General features: G+C 38.5%; 1 protein-coding gene across 1 annotated transcript in view; it reads left to right on the plus strand.

Annotated features, from left to right (window-relative positions):
* The first annotated feature begins 16,318 nt into the window (after nt 1-16,318).
* LOC117474981 (gamma-aminobutyric acid receptor subunit alpha-2) overlaps nt 16,319-22,752 on the plus strand; it is a 33,233-nt gene continuing 26,799 nt past the window's right edge. The window contains exons 1-3 of the mRNA XM_034121028.1: nt 16,319-16,584; nt 16,966-17,071; nt 19,264-19,379. Coding sequence (XP_033976919.1) covers nt 17,001-17,071; nt 19,264-19,379 — 187 coding nt within the window. The 5' untranslated portion in view covers nt 16,319-16,584; nt 16,966-17,000. The remainder of the gene's footprint in view (nt 16,585-16,965; nt 17,072-19,263; nt 19,380-22,752) is intronic.

The following is a 22,752-nucleotide window of genomic DNA, read 5'->3' on the forward strand; positions in this document are numbered from 1 at the left end:
GCCTCATCAATGTTAATTCTTGAACAGCCTAAAGCCCTTAACTGTGGCAAATATTTTAATCCATTATTCACCTCATATTTATTCAGGGAGAGAGAACATTTAAAAAAGCAGTTAACACTAAATATGTGTCCCCTGTGTTTATTCTTATATGTTTATCGTCTGACTTTTGGAGAACCAAATCTATGTCTGCGTAATGTTTCCTCAACCCAACCGCCAGAAAAGGAAAAACAATGTCCCTTCTTTTGTTTCTTCCAAACCACGGATAGTCTGAATGTTTTAGAACCAAAAATAATGTTTGATCCATTTAAAAAAAGTGGTAGATATCAGCCTTATGTCACGCTTGTAGTTAAGCACAATCCCAAAATGGTTAGGTTAAAAAAAAGTAATGATTTGAGTCATGAAAATCATTACTGAGGCACTTGCTAAATCTTTGTCGTTCAGCTTTTGTAGATGCTGAGACATACAATGGCCCACCCTCATTTGAAAAGGCTTCAGCCAGTAGTCGTTAGCTTAATTTAGCTGGAAACGAGGGACATTGATAAGCTGACTGTCCAAAGGCAACAGAATCCACCTAACAGCAGCTTTAAAACTCACTTAACTTTATTTATTAAACTCCAGGAAGTTAGCAGTCTAGCTGTTTTCACCTGCTGGGGGGAGCTTATCTATGTTTCAGAGGGTTTTATGTTACCCAGCTCAATATCCTCTTAATATGACACATTAAGCAGACCTCATGTCATACTCCTTAAAACCTACGCCCTTTGCGGGGCGAGTTTGAATCTAGACATTATTTTCTACACAGTGGCTGGATGGATGTGTAACCATTCAAACTGCATTTTGAACATCCATCACCCTCATTTCTTCTGCAATTGATCTGCGAATATAGCCCTTAAAAATCTATAACAATTTGAACATAGAAATAACCCCTTTGCTGGCTGTAACCTCATATTTAGCATAGATATGGTGGTATCCATTTTCTCATCTGATGCTAAGCAAAAAGCATATCAAACATTTTTAATAATGATGACCCTGTCGACACAAATATGTCATATCTCTATTTGTCCTCCTTTTTAGAAATAGCCCAGAATACCTCAAACCAACTGAAAAAGTCACTTAAAATAGGCTCCTGTGTGATCAGGACATTGTGCCGTATCGACCCTCAGGGGTAATGAGAAAAGAGACTGCTGATAATTGAATCTCTGAATATCTGAAGGACGTTATTATCTAAATATCACCAACATGACGTCAGCAAATTGTCCTCTCTGATGTCTCTTCTGTCCTGACTGGTAGAGGTGAAGCAGGGGATGTTCGGTCATTGAGTCCTTTCTCTGGACAAAGTGACATTTGCATTGCTTGACTGCTGTGTATAGGTGCAACAAGGCCTCTGATTATCACAAAAGTACAGTTTTGGTAAATAATTAATCAGATTTAATCTGTATTCCCTCATCAATCTAAGACGATTAACAAGATAACTCAAGGAATCCCAATTCTCACTCAACTAATAGCATGTATTTCCTCCTGGCCTAATTTATTATTCACCTAAGAGTGGTTGTTGAAGGTTAAACAGCCGGTGGATGAGCTCAGCCCCACTGCAGACAGAGATGTCATATGGCCACAGTGCATTTGGGGATTGCAGCGGGTTGCCTGCTTTCTCGCTCTAATGGCCACATCATCCATGTAGTCATGGTCGTTGGCCCTCGTCGAATGGTTAGTCTAACAGGAGTTATGAAGCAGCCTCGGCGGCGACAAACACTCGGGCTGATGGACAGATCAAGATGCCCGCCGCCACTCACCTCTCCTAAATGCAGCCATGTGTGAAATTGATTTAGCCGTTACTACCTCCCTGTTGGCCTCCCACTGTCTCTCACAACAGTGTACAAAACACATCTCACAGAAGAAACACAGAACATCCATGTACTAATGAGGACCCTGTCAACAACAGATTGATGTGCAGTGTTTATTCTGGCGCTCTAAATGTGTGCATGATTGATGGAGCTGTCAACGCCATGTTGTGGGTTTTCTTTTCTTTTTTCTGACAAACATGCTGTTGAATAGACAGTTAAAGATGCTCCATACTCAATCAAGCTTGCCATTTTGAAAGCTACAGGTCTGGGCGGAAAGTTTAACCACATCCCGAGATCAAGCTCTCAATTAATCATTGTCATTTCAGCTGTTTTAAATGGTTCAAGAGCATCAAAATAGCTTCTTCACGGTGCAGATGGCTGGGTAAAATTGCAGTTTTTGAGCACTTTGGAAGTATTTCATGGCATAATGCTCCCTCTAGTGGATCAACTGAGACTTTTTTATTTGAAAGATCTATGCATTTGATCAGGCAAGAGTTGTATGCCATGGTAGAGAGAGTGCTTGCTTGGTAGTCAGGTATGTTATTAACATGATAATGATACATTTGATCCAGTGTCTGTTGTCTTGTATGGCTCACTGGCCACAACAACTGTTGATTTTCAAAGCAGTCTGTGGAACTAAAAAAAGAACACTTCATTCCCATTTTGCATCGAACCGCTCGTGATTGGGACCACTGAAAAGCTGACATACAACAATAATAAAGCAGGGGATAGAGGTAACCCACTTGAGAATGTTCCTTTTCTGTTTACTGCTGGCAAATCAAAGCCTCCATATGGATTTTAAGACACAAAATGAATTGGGTATTAGGGTGATCTGATGTGTTTCACATACAAATATATCCTCTTAAGGGAGTGAATTTGATATTGTTGTATTTTTATTACACGGTGGCAAGAGAGCATTTTAAATATCCTGAAATCCACATGTTTTGGCAAGGCAAACACATGTCTACATTAGGTTTTACAGCTAACAAAGATGTGGAGTGGCTGTTGTCTGATTGCTCTTCAAAACATGGCTGGTGATGCGTCATCTTTTCTGTTTGTTGTCCATGAAATGAAACTGTGCAGAGAGCACTATACTTGTGACATTTTGAACGAGATGAACCACCAGAGGGAGCAACACACTATGGTTAACTTTGCCTTGTAATGAAAAAAAGGGATCAATACTGTATATTGACAAACTTTTTTGTAAAGATGAATTAATATCACAAAACTTATGTAATAAAAAAGAGAAACTATAATTTTTTACAACAAATTTAGATTTCTTTTTGTAATACTAATTTATAAATGGAGAAAAGCCATTATCTGAGGTGTACTTGGTCTTCATTTCAAGACTATTTCTCATCACTCTTTTTTTCAACACAATTGCTGAAATGGGCTTGCATACTGAATTCTCAGATTTTATGCAAAAGGTCAATGGATAGACTTTTATTGTGTTAACCTCTCTGAGTGGCGGGTTTATGAGTCTCCAGTAAAATGAGGAATGGTTTCATTTCATGAGCCACTCTCAAGAGATTAGCACAGTAACAATGTAGGTCTTCCCTCCATATTATTATTCTCATCACTCATCTGTCTTCATAGATAAAAATCCTTCAGGCTAAATCTGACCTCATACCTCAAAGACCGCACCTACAGGGTAACTTGGAGAGGGTCCGAGTCCGACCCTTGTCAATTAACTACAGGGGTCCCTCAGGGCTCTGTCCTTGGTCCCCTCCTCTTCTCTCTGTACACAAACTCGCTCAGATCGGTCATTAGCCCGCATGGTTTGTCTGGTCTTCAACCTTCCAAAATGTTCCCACACCACACCGCTCCTCCGCTCCCTTCACTGGCTTCCAGTAACTGCTAGAATCCACTTCAAGACACTGGTACTAGCGTACCGTGCTGTGAATGGATCTGGCCCTTCCTACATCCAGGACATGGTTAAACCATACACCCCAGCACGTGCACTCTGCTCTGCATCAGCCAAACGGCTCGCTGCACCAGCACTGCGAGGGGGACCCAAGTTCCCATCAGCAAAAATACGTCGGTTTGCTATCCTGGCTCCAAAATGGTGGAATGAGCTCCCCATTGACATCAGGACAGCAGAAAGCCTACACATCTTCCGGCGCAGACTGAAAACTCATCTCTTTCGACTCCACTTCGAGCGATAGAATTACTAACAAATAATTACTAACTAAGCACTTATATACTAACAAAGGACTGGCTTATCTAAAGCCAGTTGAGTAGCACTTGAAATGTTTTGGCTCTATGAAACCTGATGTACTTATATGATTCTGTTTTCTTCAAGTTTGTATCTTCTTGGTCGAATGCACTTATTGTAAGTCGCTTTGGATAAAAGCGTCAGCTAAATGTAATGTAATGTAATGTAAATGACAGTTGACTCATTTGTATTATACTTTCAAACATGTGTGAGTCAATTAGTTTGAACTCAAATCAAACACAAACAGAACCTCCAGTTGTAATAATATTCAAACAACAGCGCAGAAACTTCGAATGCAAATAGCCTTGTGAAATGACATAAGATTTGTGTACTCCTTAACAATGCCACGTTGAATTTATATAAAGGCTGAGAAAAAACTATGGTACTAACTTTACGTTGTCTCGACTTGAACTGGTTGTCATCCTCTCAAGTTATTACAGTTACAGTATTTGCTGATGATAGTATTTTTGAACTAATGTTTAATTAGTCCTTATCCAATGCACTGTTTTAAAGAAACATAATTAAACAGTTTAGACAAATCCTTGTTTCACGTTGTTCATTTGGAAACAAATGTACTGCAGAAATATGGGAGCCCATTTCCACAATGTTAAAAATATCCTGTTAGTCATATAATGATGTTGTATCTCAATAAAACAAATTCATATCTCAAAATAATGACTTAACATCCCGAAATAACGACTTACTTCAAAAATAATGACTAAGTACCTCAAAAGTCATTATTTTTAGATATCGAGTCATTATTTTTAGATATTGCATAATAATGAATAACAAGATCTTTATTTGTCACATTGGCAAAAATGAGCTTCCATAGATTTCTATATGTCACAAGCAGGAGACGCATACCAGGTGTGTGTATGTAAAAGTTATTCTCTTATGTCTGTTTAAGTTAGCTAACATGTTAGCAAACAGTTGCTAACTACACATACAGCAGACACTGAGCAACGATAGCATTCTTGGGTCTCTTAAAGTGGCTCTTGAACGTTTAATATTTATTCTCCCTTTATCTCTGTTTGGTTATGAGTAAATGTTCGCTTTGCTTATCAGCTAGCCGCTAACTTACTCCGTCTACTGTTTGTTGTTCGGCAGCTAGCATACATTTAGCTTGTTTTCATCAGCTAAATCTTTGCTAACATCTCGAGTTTGCTCAGCGAATAAACGTGTAAATAATGAATTAAAAGTATATCAAAATGACAATTAAGTCTGATGGCATAACCATAGACCTTTGAGGGAAACTGCAGCGTTGGGTCATACATCTTTATAGTGTCATTACTTTAAAGATCCCTTTTCACATTAGGCTACATTACAGTGTGATTTCACATACATTTGATTATTAGTTTAGCTTTAGAGTTGACACCTGAGAGAGTGTCATATCAAATGATCATTAGGAACTCCAGAAATGATTTCGCTTGAGAGAAATATCCACCATATTCTCTCCAGCCTGCTGCATTCAGGAGCAGAAAGTAGTCATCTGAAAATGTGCCAGCAATGTTAGTGAGACAGCTGGAAGCTCCGTGTCAGCATATAGTGATTACATTAAACTATTGGCTCTGCAAGAACAACCGTCAGATAAGCTGCTTGCTGCATTTAGCTAAAAGCATGCAGGATAGAGGGCTAATCTGATAAGTGTTCACAGGGAAGAACAAGTGCAGATGTAAACGGAGTTAAATGCCTTTCTTTTGAAAGTTGATTTCCTTACTCAGGTGGTGTTAGGGTTCACATGGAAGGCAGCAATGCTTTCAGAGGTCAAAGAGGCTACATATGTCAAATTGTACTTGACAGTAGGCCTATATGTACAGCTAACATGGCCACTTAGAATTACGTTGTTTTTTTTGCCTCGTTCTCAGCATAAGTGCTAAGCAACAATGTTTTCTCCATCGATCAAAGTTTCCAAATGCAAAATCGAGACAGAAATGTTAATAGCAAAATATAAAAGTGGACGGCAAGATGAGAAGTCTCTCCTTCCCCCTTCTCTGCCATGTGTTCATGGAAAATAGCAACTGGTGGGTTTAGTTATCTTGCCAGTTTTGTGTCACAGCTCATCACATGTGAGGCTGGTGACGACTGTTGGCTTCCTGCCGGTCAAATCTGCATAATGAAGAAACCTAGCTTTAATATCTGTCTTGTGACAAATGGTTATGTTAATCAAAGATCAAATTAAAGGGGTAGGAGATACTGGACTCAACAATTAGATTACATTTAAGCAGCTCATTGATGTATTTGCGCTAACAAAAGATGATGTGAAGGAGAGGAGAATTATCATCCGTCTTTGTTGTTTAAGTATCTCTCTTTGTTTTGGCATGCATATTTACTGCTTTGGTTCACTCTTTCTGCTCTTACCAAAAAAGCCAAAATAAACCCACTGTACACACTGCATGCTCAGGACCAAACTGAAGACGTACAAAGTTAGAAGATAGCTGGTAAACAGAGGAGAGTGTTGACAATTAAAGAGCCAGATATTTCCCTCAGGAGCTGGAGGAGATTTCCCTCATGCAAAACCAAGCTAAATGGAGATTGAATATTGGACTTCATCTAATAGATGTATCAGGTATACAGAAATGTGGCTCCAAATGACTCTTGTGTTGCTCTTTCAGCCTAATGTGTTAGCAGCAGCAACAACCTTGCAAAGGGATAATATGTACATGTGGGTGTTTACAGCTTGTTTATCTTCTCAGATGCAATGTTACTGCTTCTTATCGACATTTCCATAAATGAGTAAGATCAAGTCAAACATTTGTGAGTAAATGCTGCTTATTGTAAATAAATCAGCAAATCAACTGCTAGTTGGTCATTATAGATACATTGGTCTGAAATGCAGTTTAAGACACTTTAGTCAGCATTTTTAGCTTTATTAGTTGGATTTTTATGTTTGTGGTTACTATTGAGTATAAATCACGTATGAGGATGTATTTTGAAATTATTACATCAAGTGGTTTTCTGAAAAGCTCATACAGATGCAGACGTTTTCACAGCACAGGTGTAAATATCCAAATTGGAATATAAACTGTTCTCATTGTTGTTTACTGACCAATTTTCTATGCAAATACAAATGTGTTTTGTATTTGAGAAATATTAAATCAGCCAAATTATAGCTGTAATTAAGATCTGTTTACATTTAAATTAAGCCCTATTGGATGGGAGTTGTACATTATGGAAAATATCACTAAATGATACATAGAATAGTAGAAAAATATTAGAACAATTATTTTCATAAATACAGCATTTTACAATAAAAGTGGGAAACCTTGACATCTTTTTTTTAATGCTTTCATTTTCTTTTCTGGTTTTCTTGTATTTATTACAACATCCTTTGATGACAAGGGAATTACACATATAGCGTTTTAATTTATAAGACATTAATCATTCTTTACACTGCATTAGAGGGATGGAAAAACAATAATATAACAGGCAGAAACAAATGAGAAAACCAGGTAAAGAGTGAGAAAACGTCAATAAAAGGAGGTCACAGGTCGACCAGGAGAATATGTCACTGCCAGGAGTTTAATCACTGCTCCTTGGAGAGCAATGTTCAACAGACATGCTTTGTATTGATGGCATGACCATCAATGAAATAAGGATTATTGAAATCAGAGATGGATGATTGAAGAAAAAAAGTGTGCTTCAACAAAAACACATGCACAGTAAGCGGTGAATTTACTGTGCTTATTTAGAAGCACACAACAAAACCAGTGCGTTAAACCTTCTGTGCCATCTAGTGGCTGTTTAGACTGTACAGCAGCAAATGGAAAGATACTTTAAACCTCTACTACTACTATTAATATTCCTACTACTACTACTACCACTGTTATTTATCCTCCATCTTCATTCCCCTCGGAAGTGTTTAAGTGCTGAATAACAGTAAATGTTGAAGAATTCATACTATTATTTTCATTAACTTTTTATGTTCGTATACATATCTTTATTTTGATGTTTTTTTTCATTGCATGTTCTTACTTTAACTTCTTGCAGTATGTTTATGTACATTTATTATTTATATTCTGATTATTTAAATGTCCTTCTAAAATGGAGCAACTGTCACAAAACCCATTTCGTCTGGAATAAGCATTCTGATTCTAATTCTGGATCATAGTCAGTATTGTAGAGAAAGGCTTCAAACTCAAGTTATTCGTCTTCTTTGTTTTTGTTCAATAACTTCTCATTTATATGCATACAAAAAAGTCAAAGCGTGATTGCCATCATAAAGGCATTAGAATTGAAACCCGTAACTAGAACATTTTTGATTTTGTGTTGGCATGAAAGTAGTCAAATTCAATTGTATTATATACCCAGAGTGTTTTAAGTTTAAGACGCAAGAATGCTAACGTTGCTCCGTGTCTGCTGTATGCAAGGGTGTAACTTTGGTTTGAGAAGTGGGGGGGACACAAAACAGGGGGTCCTCCGCAATGAAACATTTTCTTGATTTAATTCCATTTCCTGCCTTTCTACAAATATATTAGGGAATATGGTATTAAAAAGTCCAAGATAAATGTGTAGTGTATATGATGAGTGTGCAGATTTATCTAGTATCCTATCCATGTGAACCTGTTGTATTTGTTGGTGGACCTCACATCCTCTAGGGGGGAAGATATTTTTCTTTAAATTGAAGTTAAATGCATCAATCTGGTGGGATTCACTTTAAATACCATTCATTAAAGAGAAGCACGCACACTCTTTAAGTATTCCCATTAAATACTGCTTTATCAGCCTTGTACTATTTTAATAACACAATGCAAAACTGCCCTCCTACAGCTCCCTAATTTAAAATCTCTGTCATGTTTCCTCTGCTCTCCCTCTTCTGCATCGTGACAGTGATCATGTGACAGCGAGCAGCAGGAAGCAGGTGTGAGCCCACGGTTCATCTCTCTGCTGTTTGTACACTGGATCGGCGGTTAAATATAGCTGTGGATAAAAAGGGAATTATTGTAGAAACTCAGGAGCTGAAGATGGCAGACGAACCAGCCAAACACGGAGCACTGCCGAACAGCACTCGCTTTAGTTTCCTTGGTAACCTGAGGGTAAATTAGCAACAGCGTGTGTGCAGAATACTCCGACTACACAAATAGCATTGGCAACGGTCAGAAAAGCGACCTTTTAATTATTATAAGCTAAATGTGCCTGTGATTCATCTATTGAGTTATATAAGAGTGGAAGAAAGGTAGAACAAAAGATGTGTTTTGTAACAGTGAGATCATCTGGCAGCTGATACCATTAACTCTAACTGAGCTTTTATTTGTCTCAATGTGTGCCGCTCGGGGCCAAGAGCTGAGGTGTTCCTGAGCTGTCTGCACCTGTCAATCAAACTCAGGTCTTCTACTTCCTGTTGACAGGTTTGAAGTTTCTGTTTGTGCCATGTTTTGGCTGTCAGTTGAATTTCTTATTAATTTTTGTATCTGTTTTTTAACCAGAAGGTCCCTATTTAGATGCAATGTGTCTTCGGCCAAGGAGCCGTATACGCTAACATTGCTGTTGTGTTTCTATGGAGAGAGCTGTGCCGACCAATCAGGCGGAAGCGCTACCCTCGGCGTCGCACATTTCTCAAATTGTCACAGAGCGCTGCGCTCAAAGTTCTAATTATTTTCACTTTGACCTTGTTTACCGCTGACCTTTCGACAAAAGCCAATAAGATGACATCCGTATGTAGCATCTCAAGCTAGCAAGGGAGGTAACCATAGAAACAAAACTCATCTAGCTGTTTCTACTGCAAGACTCTGGCGGTGAGCAAATTGTGTATCATGTGAATGCAACTAAAGCTTATTCTAAGATTCTGAACATGAAAGAAAATGTCAGATTTACCAGCTTTGTTTGAGAGATTGGGGCCAAGTTCATTTGAAGGTTGATGTAAAGACTCAGTCCTTTCTTTTTATAAATGTAATGCTAAACCTCACATTCTTAAACATGTTGGGACTGTCTTTACAGAGGTATGGAAGACATATCTTTAAAAGTATTTCTTAATATGAAATGTTGGTTGAACTGTCAGATGTTATATCGGAAATAGCGACAAAATAGAATAGCCATTTGTTGGGGTTGAATTTCAAAATACATGTAAATGTAAGTCAAAAAGTGTATTTTTATAAGAAATATTTATTTATATTTCCCTTTTTATAATCCTTCTTCTTCTCTTTCATTGATCTTCTTACAGTTGTTCAGGTTCACGAGTTGTTTTGATGGTGACTGTACGAGTAAGAGTTTAAAGAGAGTGCTCAGTGCTGTCGTATATGATGTCTACTGGTGGAAAGTAATACAATTGATCAAGAATAATCAAGTCCAAGCAATCCTTTCTTCCTTTTGACTTATTTTGCTGGATCTGTTCTGGGGAAAGAAACACATTGTATAAGCATGTTTTTGGTTTCACCCACTTTACTCTGCTGTACGCACTGTATGTGAACCTGCCTAAATAATTCATTGCAATCCCATTTTGATGCAACCTGGCACTTTAGACCTTTTATGTTTTTTGTCATTGTGCTTTTATGGTAAGACATTTTGTCAGTTCTCAAATTATATTTTCATGAATATACCAATGTAATACCTAACTTGAACTTTATCACAATATCTAAGAAGTAAACATGTTTAAATGATCACACGCTACTTCATGACACAAACCAACTCTTGTTGTTCTGGATACTCTCCTTAGTACACAGCATGTAGTGCACTGTGGACACTGCAGCAGAAATGACAATTGCTGCTGTTAGCTAGCTAGCTAGCCGTCTGTAATGATTTGCATCGTTCGTTGTATCAAATCATCCCAGACCGCTCAATCAAACCAGTGAAATTATAAGTGCTTTCGCTTTTACACTAGTATAGTGGTCCGTGTATCAAATATAGAAAACACACATGTTACTTTAATTTGTAAAGTGTTGTGTTCTCCAGAGAAACCGCAATCGCAGCTGGTAGCACAACTTTTGTTGCGTAGCCAAGATGGCGATCAGTGAATGTTGGAGGCAATGTCGGCTCTATTTTACTGGGAGGGCAGTGCTGGGGACAGACAAAAACAGAGTTCAAGATTTCAAATGTTTTTGTTCAGTGTAAAGTCAAAGTGAAAAAAAACATAAAATACCATGATTGTTATTTGTTTCAGAAACCACATTTTTGTCAGTAACTGTTTTATTAAACTACATTATACAAAGCACAACAATTTATTGTTAACGCTGGCTCAAGTTAAAGCACAGTCTTTGCTGCAACACTATCACAAATGGTATTATCCTGGACTTTTCTTCGGGGGGGGGGGGGCACAGGCAGGGTCAGTGTTAGAGAGGCACTTACCCCTGTTAGACCTCCCCGCTGGAACCGCCCATGGGCAGAAGTGCCCAGTGTTCAACACTCAACGTTTTGACCGTTATGAGTGCACCATCAGGGTACTCATAGCACAGAATTACGCAAATGAGATACAGCAATCATCTTCTGTTAATGTTCAGATTTTGAGACCCCTACTGGCAGAACCCTGTCTATTGACTGGTTAAATGTAACATAGCCATCGTTAGTGTAATTAGCTCTACCTGTGCTTCTTTGTGTTTTCCCTTTATATAAATTAGATCACCCGGTTAACATTTTAAGTAGTAAGAAAGAAAGTAATGTAATGTAATGTAATGTAATGTAAAAGAAGCAGATAAAGAAAAAACATTATATTCAAAATATGAATATTTACTAAATTTGGGTCCCCTTAGAAGGGAATACATTCAATTGAGCTTTTATTATGAAGAATACAATTGGAGGCGGGCCATAACGGTTAATGTTAGATCTGCAGAGTTTGTGTCAGTGTGTGTCTGTGTGTTTTCAGCAAAAGGATTTTTTAAGGGGTGACCTATCACTTTAAGAGTGTCAGAGCTCCTCGATGGGCGCCTCATCTTTTTTTTCTCTCTCACAACATCATTCTTCTGCCATGCATGGCTTGTTGCCGAGGTAACAGGCCTGAGACTGGTTTAGCATTTCCAGCATTGCCTGGTGAATCAACTCACATGCAACTGACAACAGCAAGCTGCATGACTGGCTCAGGTAGTATTTTCTCCCCAAAATGTCAGTGGAGTCAACAACCAGCTGCTGTTGCACTCTTATATCAGGAGCAAGTAGACAGCAAGACACTCCAAGTATCTTCTCAGAGAAATCTGAGAAGATACTTGGAGTGTCTTTGTGTGCTGACACTGTCATCTGTTTCCAAATCTATAAGGAGCCAGTTTCTGTGTTTCTCCAGCAGAGGACACTGAGTGTGTGTGTGTGTGTGTGTGTGTGTGTGTGTGTGTGTGTGTGTGTGTGTGTGTGTGTGTGTGTGTGTGTGTGTGTGTGTGTGTGTGTGTGTGTGTGTGTGTGTGTGTGTGTGTGTGTGTGTGTGTGTGTGTGTGTGTGTGTGTGTGTGTGTGTGTGTGTGTGTCTATTTGTGTGTTTGCATAGCTATTTATGCATCCATGTGACTCATATCACCCCACATGTCTGTCAAGCATTTTTATTCTGATGTATTTCATTCTATAACGAGCAAAGCATGTTTTGCTCGGGCTATAGTTAGATGCACATATTTCATATTTATTCTGACAAGGAAAATAATTCAATCAGCGCCGCTGAAGCAGCAGCAGCACACTTTCCTGTTACCTTTTTTTTTTTTGATCGACCAGATCCTTATTGAGCTGCACCCGCACTGAATGAAAGCACATCTGTCAATTCCCGCCTGTCTGAATCTGCATTTGTATTGCTCCTTTGGTATTTTTCGCCTCTTGCAGGTAATGTGGTAAAAATAACGCCAGATTGGAATTGCCATACAAATGGAGAATTACTTTGTGTATTTAGACTGCACTATCCTTGAAAGTGACATGAATCACATTATTGTAACATTTACAGTCTTAACACGAGTTTAACATATTTCCCTTCCACACGTGACTTCTACAGGATACCAAACCAGGAGTGACAGTGATAAAAGGCTTACATTTGTCATTTTAATTAAATATTAACAGCTACCTTTCAACCTTGAATCATACCTACCTCCACATGGACCTGATCAATATGCATTGTCACTCATTGTGCCCAACTGGGACACACTCAGGCCTGGCAGTGGAGTCTGATGCAACATCTTGCAATAAGCATTGTGCTGTAAGAGTGTGTAACTCGGAGGCTAACAGCCCGAGTTTAACCCGAGTTTAGCCGGGAAACTAAACGTGCACACACAGATTTACAGAATAAAGGAGGGTAGATTTTGTCCTCGATGCCCTTGCTTTTCCGCCTGCAGGCTGCTTCCTACCTGCTTTGTTGGACTTGATGGTCAGCGTTATTGAGATGACCTGGCTCATCGATCACCTGTCGCAGGTATAGATTAAAGCCAAGATCAATGGGGCAGCCTGCTAGTCTGATGTATAGCAAAGGAAGGCAGCGGCTGCTTGATAATGGACCGACCCCTGAGGTCCAGCAGCCTGTTTTGCGTGTGTGTATGTGTGTGTGTCTGTGTCTGTGTGTCTGTGTGTGTGTGAGAAAGAGATTACTCACTTTCTCTGCTGCCTCTTAAATCAGGTCTCCTTAATGCTCTTCTGTCCATTTGACCAACCTGTGTCCGCCTCTGCAGCAGTTACATGATTTAAAGCACAGTTACGTTTATTTATATAGCACACTTTATACAACAGGGTGCATTTAAAATATTATTATTGTCATTATGATTTATTTTATCTTATTTCATTGGCATAACAAAAATAGTATGGATAAAGTACAAAAATTTAAAAAAGGATAAAGTCCATGTACGGACAAACCCCCCAAAAAAGGGTGAAAAAGGAAAAACACACATAAACATATAAGATAAGAACATATGAAATACAAATATATGAGAACACATTTTATTATTGAAAAGGTAATTAAAAAAGAATGATTTTAAAATATAGTCATACTGTATGTTTTACCCATTAACCACACACTGTAAACCTAACTAAAACTAAATCCTTGACCACTTTTACGAATAAGCTAGTTTATGATGTAAAACTTGCAAATACTACAAATATAACAACTGAAGTGACCATTGGGTGGTTTAAAATAAACTCTAGGCATTGCGACGAGACGTTTACTTGATGTTCCAAACACACACACATTTTATTTATTTAACACAGCTGTAGATTCATAAACTTGAATAATTCATGGCCATATTAACCTATTAAGAGGCTCTGGGTCAGAAAGTGCCTGCCTGGCTTTCCCTCATCTCCTATTACACACATGTTTGAAATATGCACCATCTGAACACAATATTAACTAAAATGATGAAAGTATTTTTATCATATTTTTACAAAGGACCCCACAACATTACCAAAAACAGAGTGATATGCAGTGACCATGTTGGTTTTTGGGGACCTGCTACCACCTTGCCTAGTTAATCTGGTCAAGAAAGGGTTAACAATCCATTTCATTTTTTCCTAATTTCAAAGATTTGTTTCCCCCCTGAAAAATATACACTTTTCCTGCAAGAATTCATTTGACGTCTTCCGTTCAATGTCGTTTTTTTATACCACAGTGCCTATATCACATGTGCAAAGGAATGTTTTTGGAATTTGTAGATTTTCTGTTTGTTGGTCTATTTAATTGAAAGTGCATATATATAAACATTATTATATTAGGATAAACCAATGGATCCCACACTGCTGTTGCATTTAGAAGTTGTCATAGACAGAAAAACTAGTTACATGTTAGATGATGTTACAATGATCCAATGTAAGCCATGCAGTGTGTGGTGCTGAAAGAACAGCTCCCAAAGCTCTACATTAAAGCCGGTGACATAATTGTAAGGAATAGCAGCACTCAGGAAACTAATCTAAAATATAATAAGGTGTTTTTTTGCTATTTGTCAGTTTATGATTTGAGACTCACAAGAGAAATGAGTCTACATGCTGTAAACATTGCAACTACAATAACTGTTAGAAAAAGGATAACAATTTATACCACAAAAAAACTGTCCTAGCAACAGCAGAGTGTCAAGAGGGCCATCCATTCTCTATGTTTCACGCACACATAAAACACACAACGAGAACAACAGGTCATAACTTTGTATTTTGGAATTTCATTTGGACTATAGTGAAAAGAAAACACCTTGCCCACTTTAGTATTTTCATAATTTCACCAAAAGTAATTTGCCTCATTTACAAACTGTAATGTCAATTTTGCCAGCAAAACAAAAACATATATTTCATAGTGATAACAGTTACATATGATACCCTATTCACCCGCAGTTTCTTAAAGAGGTCCTAATAAGCTTTTGGGGGTCTTCCCTTTCCTGTAGTGACTTTTTGTGCATGTACATCGTCTACAAAAGCTAACATCACTGTGTTCCTCCCCCAGTCCCCCCTGCCTGAAACCTTTCCATTGGACTCCTTTGTTTTACTTCTGGACATAGTGACATCACTATGTAACACTTGCACTTATTTTGGCTAGCGCTCCAACACATTATACTGTGCGTGATAGGCTAAGGGACGGGACAGCTGTCGACCAATCACAACAGAGCCGGAGTGCTAACCAATCAAATTGGTGCTGCAGCTCAGGCAGTATGAGAAAAATAAAGAGCTTTTTGAACATTAAAGCATGGAAACATGTCACAGTAGAGGCACAAGACACAAATATGAACCTGAAAATGATCATAATAGGGCCCCTTCAAATACAATCAACGTATACACCAATATTGGCCAATTTGGATAGTATATCAGTGTATACTACTGACCACAGCTACACAAATAGGTCAACCAAGAATATGTAAGTCAGATAATGATACAAAACCATCATTAATCAGTATTTCAGTGGCGCGTTTTAGTGTCCCGTGGTTCAATAGCTGTGTTGAAGGCTTTTCCATCACCTTAAGTACACATGTCTAATTAGCAGACCTTTGTTGAGCCTGAAATGAAAAGAAACCCAAGGCTCATGAGCAGTTGGTGACACACAAAACAGACCAAAATGGCTGAACCCATGGACTCCATTTCCAAAGGTGCAATTTCCATCGCAACCATGCAACAAAGCCTGGCTGTTTTGCATAATCAATATGGCACTATACATTGGCTGTGAGTGGAAACAACATTCATTAACATCCTCACTGGTCTGCATGCATACCAAACCGTCTCTAGGACCCAGTGTGTCTCCTCCTCAGCCTTTGTAGTTTTTCTGTGGAGAGATGAGGGAGACTGAGATGTGCTTCTTGCTTATCACGATTCACATCGAGCTTTTTTTTTTAACCAGCTGAGGGGGGGAAGCTGAACAGGGGCAATTTAAAACATCAGGATCATCTCCCGCAACTGCTGCTTTTTTTTATTTATGTGTTACATTTAATTTCCTACCATCTCATTGTTATCATTTTTTCCCATTTTTGTTTCTGGGAGGGGGGACACTATGAAAGCCTGTGCATTTCGGGTGCATTCCTGCTGCTGGCTGGGACTATGATTTATCAATGCTCGCAGCTTTGTTCTCATGACACACTTGAACTCATTCAGTCGCATCAAAACAGGAGAGAGCGGTGATTTAACTTTCTTGCATCTTCGACGAATCCAGCTGCAGCAGGTACTTTCTGCACTTGAGGTGAGTGTGTTTTTTATTTATGTTTTTGTAAATCCCCCTCTCAGACACAAAGGAAACGTTTATTTCTTTATTTTGTATTATGGAAAAGATCTTGATCCCACATTTCCTCTAATATTATTGATTATTTTCTGCATGTAATGATTTGTAATCGTCTAAATACTTCTTCAGATCGTTCTCTTTGCAATCTTTTTGGGTATGTTCAGTGAGTGGAGGCGTGGGACGTGTCAGTGAATACTAATTGCAGCCTGCTTCTTCTTCTCTTATTTGTTTGTGAGCTGAAGGGAATCCCCAGATATAAGTGTTGGATATCATGTCTGCATGTTATATAAAGAAATCCACTTGCATGTCAAGCCGGTTAATTTGCGCGTCCATTCCTTGCAGCGGCTGCCCTGCTGTGTGTAGGTGTTGAAGCAGCCATGTGGAGCAGAGAGAGCGCTCCTCCACTTCTCCTCTGCCTGCTGGCGCTCACTGCTCTCTGGAAAACCAGGTGAGTGCTTTGAATGGGGGGAGACGCCTTGAAGCGATGATAGTGCACGAGCTGAATGCCGGGGATCACTCACCCACTGAGTCTCTGGGGACTGGGGGTCTCCATTTATCAAGTTTTTTTTAATTTTATTATCACGCAGGGCTCATTATTAGTGGGCACTCAATGCGCAGGAGGCAGGAGAGGCAGTTTACCGCCTTCATATCCTCAGTCTGACCATAAAAATAACCCGTAGGGCATGTGGGTAATTATCTAGCCTATAATACAATTTATAATCCATAGGCTACTGGTTTCCAAGGTTATTTGATATTGCACATTCCAAAGAGCAGCTCGAGTTTTATTATTTAACAGTTATTTGAATGGCCCATTCTAATATGGGATAATTGCTACAGCAAATACAAACCTTGAATTGTAATTGTGTAGCCTTTTTCTCAAAGGGAATACGAAATAGTAGCTTATTAAAAGAAAAATATAGGCCAATACAACAATATACAGTACACTATAAGGTCTAATTAGTTTAAATTATTAATTCTGATATAGCTTTCATTTTGACTGTTGCCAAGCTCCCACAGTGTTATCAGAGGACATCTCACATGGACACCTCAGGTGTAAAGGTGTCTGTGGATAACCCATTGGGAGTGACAGTTTGGTTAATTTGAGCGCTCACTAGAGGACAGTTGACAAAAGGGAAAAACTGTCAATGTCACAAGCATGACAGGTAATTTAAATAATCCATTATTCAATAGGCCTGTGTCCCCACTACTGTTGCCTACTAGATTCAAGAAACCTTGCCCGGGGCGGCCAAATTGTCCATGCTAGGCTGTAGGCCTTTTTCATGGCAGACATTTTCACATGTACAGTTAATGCAAAGGTGTAGAAAATACAATGAATCATGTCAGAATCAGATTAATGGATACATTGGTGTAGTATAGCCCAAAATGATGGCTCAATGTCACAATCTGGGACACCTGAGTAGAGCATCATTAATGTAATTAGTAACACCTGTACTTGTGCGATTACAATTACAGTAAGACAAAATGTCTGCTGTGAAACATGGGAAGACAAGGAAAACCTCAAACCAAACTTTATTTGTTAACAGGATAAATATGATAACAGTGTTGTGCTTTTCTTGTATTAGCTTTTGTGTCTTCAAAGCCATTTTGCTAAAAGTTATTGTCTTAAATTGTGAGGTTTCCAACTTTATCAAACAGGAAGCTACAACACAACATTACAGAGCTTAGTTAACTTCCACAAAAATGCATACAAGTATCTTTAATAGTTATGTAAGAGCTGCAATTGTTTAAATAAATTCTTCTTTAGAGACACACATGACTATTTCTTAGCTAACTTAGAAGGCTAACTTCCAAGCAAACCTTGAAATCAGCTAGCTTACTCAGACAGCTAACGTTAGCAAGCAAATGTTAACACTGAACAATACAAATGAATTGAAAATATATGAATGAACAGTTTCAGGGATAAATGTAAAGGTTTCCTCCACCTTGTGTTTTCTACACATGCTAATGCAGATTGATGATTTATGAATTGGATATGCTAGCAGAGTTTTAAAGTGGGCTAGCGGTTCTAACAAGTAGATTTAAACTGTGGTAAAGTAGCCTACGGTTGCTAACATACTGTACTTAAAGATAAGAAATACATTATTCCTAGTCTATTAGGTTATCACATAAGAAGTAGGCTGCATTAACACTTTCTCAGATGTTAATGAGAGAAATATGATAACAGAAATCACCCAGATGTGTAAAATGATGACTATTGTAGACATTCCTGCTTAAATTGAATAAGCCTCAAAACCTGTTTGTTACATCACTAGAGCTGTTGGCAATGGTGAATATGTCAAGCTTTAATGTAGGCCCTTATCTGAATTTATTTACAATGAATCTCTAGCTCTGATTACATTTGCATATTCAGTTGTGTTTTGGCTTCAAGATCAGATGGCTCACAAATGTTATGCCTTGAACTGGGTCATCCATGTGGATGAGAAACAATGTGTATGTGTGTGTGTCTGTGTGGGCATGTGTGAAATCTCTGCCAGATAATAACGACCCCTTTTTATTCCCCATAAATCAGGCCTCTGTGGAACACAGAGTTATGACTCTGAATAGCTTTAACATTTAATCAAACAAATTCTTGCTTGTTGAAGTGTCTGTTCATGTTCTTGTTGTTTTTCCGGCACCCAGGTCAGTGAGCTGCGATGCCCAATCCGATGCCTTTAAAACCAACATCACCCTGTTCACGCGCATCCTGGACAGCCTGCTGGATGGATATGACAACCGTCTACGGCCAGGTCTTGGAGGTAAGGAAATCATCTTCTATCTCTGGATGTACAGAACATTATCATTTCACTTCCAATCCAAAAGTATGTTTATCATCCAACATAATCATTGTACATGCTTAGTGCTTCGACTTGTAATGATATAGCACAGTTGATGGCTCATTTGGAGTGAAAACACTTAAACATCAGATTTGTAGTGCCTTTAGCAACAATTCCCTCAAGAATAAATTGACAAACACACTTTTTGAACAAAAAAACAAGTTATATAATGCTCACTTCACTTCCTGGAAAGTCACAGCAACCAAACTGTCCACATTTAACTCCGCAGAGGGTTATATCCTTGCTTACATTTTTGGGGGAAAACGCCTGCTGAATGAGTGGGCGCAGTGTCAGTTCAGTTGTGCTGCATGGTGAACTTTTGGAGAATCTGACTGATCTGGATCGCTCTAACATCCTGGATCCATCCCTTCTTGGATGATACATCTTTAAAAGAGCACTTTGAGTGAAATGTAGCATTCAGTAGATTTTATTTTACCATAAGATATGACCAGATAATACTGTAGCAATTGAAATATTTGTCTAGTAGAGATGTTTGCACTTTCAGGTCTGAAAGCCATAACGTGTCTGTCATTACTGGCATGATGGTTAATGTTGATTCAATGGAAATCTGCCAAGCCACCACTACACTCTAAATCATCTGTGTCAGTCTCAATTTCACTAAGTGCCATACTCAGAGATGAGGATCACATGAAAGTCCAGCTATACACTATAGTTTATTGACATGCTTTTAATCGCAAAAAAATAGCTTTCATTATTTTGTTCCTTGTCCTGTAAGGTCTTCTCTAATACAATTTTGTCCAAATAAAAATGTAAAAAGTTGCTTAGCCATCGTAGCATGTAGTCAAGCTAAATGAAAGACTATGATTATATTTATACGTGTAGGTTGACAAGCCAATGGTTGTTTGTGAAATTAAACAAAAATAAAAACAGCTCTTTGTTCATGTTATTCACAATTCTTAACAGACAAGCTTCTGGCATGCAATCGTCTGCATATTAAACCCTTAACCCAAAACTTCCTCACAGCCTACTTCAAAGAATTAAATATGACAAATCAATGGATGAGTGCTATTTAATCACATATATTTTCACTCATCCCCTGACATATTATATCTGATGCAAGTTTATCAAGTCTTCTTCAGGTCCAAAAAGGCAGGGCCAACATTCATTAAGAACCTAAATTCATATTTTATAAATCTAAATTTGGCTTGAAGTACTTTGAATATGACACATGTGCTTTAAGTGGTCAGAGAATGTTATTGCAAACCTCAAGCTAGACAAATGTAAATAGTAGCAGTAAGCAGAATTTGAAAATAATTATATTTTTTGTTTACTTTGTTTTGGCATTATGTGTTTTAATATGAATATATCTACAAGTTTGAAAAGTGATTTTTTTTTAAAAAGAAATAATAATAATAATAAAATATATATATATAACCATTATTTAATATAATATATAATATTGAAAAGCATTTTCCTCAGCTTTCGCGAGGTATGACACATTTCCAGCCATGTCATCACGATAGGCTTCAATATTTATCCCTCTCAGCAGAAGACATTTTGTGCCTTCTGTGTGTCTTCTCTTGCGGCCACAGCCTTCTCTCTCCATCCTCACCTCTCTCATTTCCAGCTGGCCCCTCACCCCAAAGCTGAGCTCCTCCCTCAGGATTTGGTCCCATTTGAATTTCAAATTCCTGGGGCCATCAGCCCAGGAGCTGCCATATGGGGAACAGATCTCCTTTAGCCTGGCAGCACTCAGCCTGTACCACTGGACCTATAATGGTGCAGCTATCTTATGTAGACTGTTGCATAAGTAAAGCATAAATGTTCAAATAAATAACATTTCAGTCAGACAACTCACGTGTTTCTTTAACATGTAGAAGCAGCATATAGTTGAGTTTGGCGTCTAGGCTCGGGCCTCATGACTCCACAGATATACATAGCACGATGAGTGATGATTAAATAACTAACCCCCCCGAGCCTACAGGTGGAAGCTGGGGTGGAAGCTGGGGTGGTGGTGGGGCAGGCAAGCAGCAGCGACGTGGAAGTAGCTGCAGCAATAGCAGCAGCAAGCAATGCATAGAGAGATATCTGGCAGGTTAAATAGGGCGGCATATTAAGGAGACTCTGTTTGGTTGGTTGTAGAGTGGCAAGGGGCGTTATGTATGAATGCAGCATAAGTGCTCGAGTTGACTGCCTAAACTAGCTCGCAGGCTTCGCCCCATTTCTGTACATTAAGACCCATACTGTACCCATGAATGTACACATGGAGCAGTCAAAGTGACATCAGATGGAGTTTTCCACATTGTAGACACGTTACAGCTTCATGTCTCATCTGTGGGAGAAACACGTTAACGCTTAGCTGAGCCTAAGTTTATAACATGTTGTTTGTAATGTCTGGAAAAGCACCTCAACACAGCTGCAGGAGGGTGTTCACTGAGACATACAGTATATTCTGGTAAACAAAATGTGTCCCTTTTATAGTTTTCACGGTTCAAGTAGCATGTGTCTAAGATATATTGTATGCCATAGTGGCTCTCTGTGAACCCTGAAATATTCAGTCTTTTATTTACAGCATCATTACACATTGCCTTCATACATACAGAGTGTATTCTGAAATATATTTAACCCGATAGTCATTGGACTTTCCTTCATGATAATCTGAGCGTTTTTTTTTATTCCCTCCAAAGAAAAGAGCAGTTCAACACGGCTTTGCAAAATGGACAAAATAACTGTGTAATGTAAATTGTAATGCAGTGAATCCACTAACAACTGCGAACTATAGCCTACAAAATAACCTTAACTCGTCTAAAACAACATATATTTCCAATTAAAACATTACAAAAAAGCTTCATTAAGGTAAAATCAGTAACCGAGCTGTAACCATTGACTGTAAAGGAAATGGTAGTTCTCCTATATCAACGTGGAACATTGAGATATTGTTTAGATTCCTTTTCCCAAGGGGCGAGACATCTGTAACCTATCCTTCTGTGTGTTATTGCAGTGAACAAGAGATGAAACAGTTTACCGCTCCGATTGATAATCAAATGATAAAGAAGAGAAATATGAATCTAGGGCAGAGGTTTTCAAGATGATCCCACGTGTTCCCTCGAGGCTACTAGAAGGTTTCAGGGGAGATAGAAAGAAAAAAAAACAGCTGCTGTAATCATTTCTACAATGAATGGATTTCCTTGTGGGCTTAGGGTGCACATTTCTCTTTAATTTATTTATAGAGAATAGAGTATAACCACAGAAATGGCTGTCTATACATGGCTATTGGTTTTTGAAGCAAACACATACCGTGCTCCTTTAAAGAGCCCATCATGGAAAGACTGTG

Source organism: Trematomus bernacchii, unplaced genomic scaffold, assembly GCF_902827165.1.
Source record: "Trematomus bernacchii unplaced genomic scaffold, fTreBer1.1, whole genome shotgun sequence".
Classification (NCBI taxonomy): domain Eukaryota; kingdom Metazoa; phylum Chordata; class Actinopteri; order Perciformes; family Nototheniidae; genus Trematomus; species Trematomus bernacchii.